The 5,000-nt window shown below is 42.3% G+C and overlaps 2 protein-coding genes across 2 annotated transcripts in view; both read left to right on the top strand.

The window, feature by feature from the left end:
• Positions 1 to 1,957, top strand: part of LOC106516811 (protocadherin gamma-A10) — a gene marked incomplete at its 3' end in the record, with an annotated part of 24,280 nt that extends 22,323 nt beyond the window's left edge. Inside the window, 1 exon segment of the mRNA XM_014007355.1 lies at positions 1,280 to 1,957. Within this exon segment, the coding sequence (XP_013862809.1) occupies positions 1,280 to 1,957 (678 nt within the window).
• A 1,192-nt stretch (positions 1,958 to 3,149) lies between these two features.
• LOC106514140 (protocadherin gamma-A10) overlaps positions 3,150 to 5,000 on the top strand; it is a 2,367-nt gene continuing 516 nt past the window's right edge. Inside the window, exon 1 of the mRNA XM_014003264.1 lies at positions 3,150 to 4,987. Within this exon, the coding sequence (XP_013858718.1) occupies positions 3,150 to 4,987 (1,838 nt within the window). The remainder of the gene's footprint in view (positions 4,988 to 5,000) is intronic.

Here is a 5,000-nt window from a genome sequence, read left to right as displayed (position 1 = left end):
ATCGAGCTCCATCGCGTCACGGTGGAAATTCTAGATATAAACGACAACGCTCCTTTTTTTCCGAACAAACACCTGCAGTTTGAGACGAGCGAATCTGCTGTGATCGGATCGAAGTTTCCCATCGAGAGTGCTTTTGATCCTGACGTTGGACTGAACGGATTACAAAATTACATGCTGTCCCCGAATAATCATTTTATTCTAAAGCAACATACGAATCCAGACGGAAGCAAATACGCAGAGCTGGTTCTTCAGAAGCCACTAGACAGAGAGGAAAACCCCACCCTCACATTAAAGGTAATAGCTGCGGATGGTGGAAACCCGCAGAGATCAGGCACAGTTGATATTAATATTACAGTGTTGGACGTAAATGACAATGCCCCTGTGTTCAATCAGACAGTTTATAGAGCTGTGGTTGTGGAAAACGCAGCTAAAGGCACGTATATTACAAGAGTAAACGCTACTGATGCAGATACTGGAAGTAACGCGCAGATCATTTTCAGCTTTTCAAAAATAAGAGGCAGTACAGTTGATATTTTTAACATCGAAGAGAGCACAGGAGTCATATCTGTGGCTGGACAGATAGATTATGAAAAACAGACTAAATATGAGCTCCGACTGGAGGCGAGAGACAGAGGAGGTCTGACAGGTACCAGTAAACTTATCGTTGATATCAGTGACATCAATGACAACGTTCCAGTTATTAATATCATGTCATTTTCAAAAATTGTATCAGAAGATGCCCCTCCCGGAACAACAATAGCTGTGATAAACGTAAAAGATGCAGATTCTGATAAAAACGGACAAATAAAATGTGCTGCAGATAAAACTCTTCCGTTTAAAATCCAGTCATCTCTGACTAATTACTATGATTTAGTGACAGATCAGAGTTTTGATAGAGAAACAAKTTCTGAATATAAAATCACAATTACAGCCGCAGATGCTGGGTCTCCCCCTCTGTCTAGCTCCGTGACGTTGCAGCTTAGCATCTCTGACGTCAACGATAATGTCCCCCTCTTTGATAAAAAATCTTACTCTGCTTATGTAACTGAAAATAACACCCCTGGGGTGTCGATCACTTCTATCAGCGCCAGAGATTCTGATTGGAATCAAAACGCACGGATTTCATACTTCTTAGAGGACACGCAAATAGATGGTCACCGAGTGTCTGATTATGTGTCCATAAACTCTGAAACTGGTGCGCTGCAAGCAGTCCGTTCCTTTGACTATGAGCAAATTAAAGAAATCAAACTCACGATCAAAGCTCAGGATGGAGGCTCTCCTCCACTCAGCAGCAACGTGACTGTGAAAATCCTGATCCAGGACCAGAACGATAACCCCCCTCAGGTTCTGTACCCGGTCCAGACTGGTGGCTCTGTGGTGGCTGAGATGGTGCCTCGTTCAGCAGATGTGGGCTATCTGGTGACTAAAGTGGTGGCTGTTGATGTGGACTCTGGACAGAACGCCTGGCTCTCCTATAAACTGCAGAAAGCCACAGACAGGGCGCTGTTTGAAGTGGGCTTACAGAATGGAGAAATCCGAACTATCCGTCAGGTGACTGATAAAGATGCTGTGAAACAAAGACTGACTGTTATAGTGGAGGACAACGGSCAGCCGTCTCGTTCAGCTACAGTCATTGTTAACGTGGCGGTGGCGGACAGCTTCCCGGAAGTGCTTGTGGACTTCACTGACTCTCCACACGACAAGGAGTACAATGACACGCTGACTTTTTACTTAGTGTTGGCTCTGGCTGTGGTGTCCTTCCTCTTCATCACCTGTTTAGTGGTTATTATCTCAGTCAAAATCTACAGATGGAGACAGTCTCGCATCCTGTATCACTCCAACCTCCCTGTCATTCCATATTATCCACCACGTTACTCAGACACTTTGGGGACAGGGACTCTCCAACATGTGTACAATTACGAGGTGTGCAGGACSACTGACTCCAGAAAGAGTGACTTGAAACCGATGACTCCAAGTTTAGTGAGTGTTGAAGGAGATGGGATGGATACACCACAAGTGGACAAGATGTCAGGATATACATCTCAGATGTCAACGTTGGTGAGTCATATATTTTGAGCATATTTTATTATTATTTCCCCTCCCTAAAACAGCAGAATTAAGTGCACATTAGGTAGTAATTGAGCTCACGTTTGACTGTCTTCGTGAACAGTTGTGATGTCGCTGTCCATGGTACAAAGCATTTAGTGGGTTCCTATTGTGTTATATATTAAAATAAACATTTCTGTTTGAAGTTTTTTTTTACATTTAAGATGTGCACAAATGAGTTTTAAGTTTAATCAATTTATCGTTGGTGTATTTTTATTGTTTTACAGACCATAATTTAACAGCACTGATTTGAACAATACATTTTATCTAACAAACACATAAGTCAGACATTTTATTAAAAATGCATTTGTTCACAGTTTAAAAATGACTCTAATTTTGGTCTTTTAAATATGTACAAAAACATTTTTCAACAAATAAACAGATAAGTAAGTACATTTTTTTTTTTCTGTTTTGCTACCTTTATTTAAAATTAGTTTATTGTTCTTTTTAAAACATGTCACATTTGTTTTTACATTTAGGCAGCTATTTTTTTTATTTAATTATCACAGTCTTCCATTTTATTTAAGCCTCTGGCCATATATTTCTCTGTGTTTAGCTGTGCATTAGSTGTTTTCTTTCTTGTGAAGTGTAACTGACTATATTGTGATTCGTGTCAGCTTCTTCCTAGATTTGTTGAWTCAACGTGATTGTTTTTAAATAAGCATTTTCCTCGTTGCTCTAATTTACATAATACTTCCTCATATATTTTTAATGCTTATGGAAATGTATATATTTTTTTCTAAACACAATCCTAATGGTTTCTATTTGCGCAGCCGACATGTTACCGTGAATGGGCTCTAAGGGCCGCTGTTGATTCATGTCTGAATATATGTTTAAATAAAAAGCTGATGCGCCGACCTCTCTCCAACCATTCAGTGTTTTCCTGCTTTGAAAGACGATATTCAGAACCTTCTGAGGCTTTCTTTGACGAACATCCCGTAAATATTCCTCTCAGAAAACGCTACTACTTTTCTAATTCCTATATTTTCCTACAACTGTATTTCGCTGGAAAGGATTACTGCTTCTGCACGTTTGGATTCGTGATGTCTTGTTTGTGGAAGGCGTCTGTCCGGCTGCAGGCCCCGGTTATTMTTTGTCTTTTCACACTGAGCTCCGTGGCTGCCCAGGCTCGATATTCCATCCCAGAGGAGCAAGCGGAGGGTTCTTTTGTCGGAAACATCGCGCGGGATTTAGGCTTGGATGTGCAGAGACTAATAGCAGGTAAAGCTCGCATTATTACAAAAGGCAGCCAGCAGTATGTGGATTTCAACCGAGACAAAGGCACGCTCGTTATTAAAGAGCGGATCGACCGAGAAGAGCTGTGCGGGAAGACGACGCCCTGCAGCTTCAGCTTCGAGGTGATTTTAGAAAATCCCATCCAGCTTTACCGGGTCACAGTGGAGGTAGTGGATGTTAATGATAACAGCCCGACTTTCCCAAAAGACAAAATCGATCTGAAAATTGTCGAATCTGCTGCGGCKGGGACTCGTTTCTCTCTGATGAGCGCAGACGACCCCGACGTCGGCATTAATGATATCCAGAAATATATCCTGAAACCTTTAGATCATTTTAAACTGGAAGTGCAGAACCAGCCTGGTGGAGGCACGTTTGTTGAAATGGTTTTACAAAGCCCGTTAGATCGAGAGAAGGAGGAGACGCACACGCTGGTGCTGATCGCCTCAGACGGCGGAGAGCCACACAGATCAGGGACGGTGCGCATCCATGTCACAGTGCTGGATGCTAATGATAATGCGCCAGTTTGCAGCCAGGCGGTTTATAAAGCAGAAGTGAGGGAGAACTCTCCTGAAGGAACCGTGGTCACGACTGTCAGCGCAAATGACGCAGACAAAGGAGTTAATGGCGAGGTGACGTTCTCCATACCTCATGTGGGCAAAGAGGCCAAGCAGCTCTTTGATGTTWATGTAAACACAGGCGAAATAAAAGTTGCAGGTAAACTGGATTTTGAGAAATCAAAGGTTTATCAGTTAAACGTTCAGGCCAGTGACCATGGTGGATATACAGATACTTGTAAAGTTATCATCCAAGTAATMGATGAGAATGATAACACACCTACAATACAGCTCATGTCATTTTCTAACACTATATCAGAGGATTCCCCTCCAGGTACAACTGTAGCTGTCATTAACGTGGATGATGAAGACTCGGAGAGGAACGGTCTGATCAGGTGTTCCATCAACTCAGACATTCCTTTTAAAATTGAGTCTTCATTAACAGGATATTACACTATAATAACCRATAATATTTTAGACAGAGAGAGTGTTCCTGATTATAATATAACTATAACAGTGTCTGACCAAGGCTCTCCSCCTCTGTCCAGCAAGAAAAACATGAACTTAAAAGTGTCTGATGTAAATGACAATCCACCCCATTTTGCTGAATCTGAATACATTATGAACATACCAGAAAATAATTCACCTGGATTTTCCGTTTTTGCTGYCAGTGCTACAGATGCAGACTGGGGTCAAAATGCTCGAATTTCCTACTTTCTGGAAGAAAAAGAGATTAACGGAGTACCTGTCTCCACCTTAGTGTCAGTGAATTCAGAAAGTGGTGTCATCCATGCTGTGAAAATTCTTGACTATGAGCAATTGAAGTGGTTTGAATTTAACCTTACTGCTCGTGATGCTGGATCCCCTCCTCTCAGTTCAATGACAACAGTAAAAATTATAGTCCAGGACCAGAACGATAACCCCCCTCAGGTTCTGTATCCGGTCCAGACTGGTGGCTCCTTGGTGGCTGAGATGGTKCCTCGTTCAGCAGATGTGGGCTATCTGGTGACTAAAGTGGTGGCTGTTGATGTGGACTCTGGACAGAACGCCTGGCTCTCCTATAAACTGCAGAAAGCCACAGACAGGGCGCTGTTTGAAGTGGGC

This window comes from Austrofundulus limnaeus, unplaced genomic scaffold (genome assembly GCF_001266775.1).
Source record: "Austrofundulus limnaeus strain Quisiro unplaced genomic scaffold, Austrofundulus_limnaeus-1.0 Scaffold1, whole genome shotgun sequence".
NCBI lineage: Eukaryota > Metazoa > Chordata > Actinopteri > Cyprinodontiformes > Rivulidae > Austrofundulus > Austrofundulus limnaeus.
Note: the sequence above shows the minus strand (reverse complement) of the source record. Positions and strands in the feature narration are given on the sequence as shown.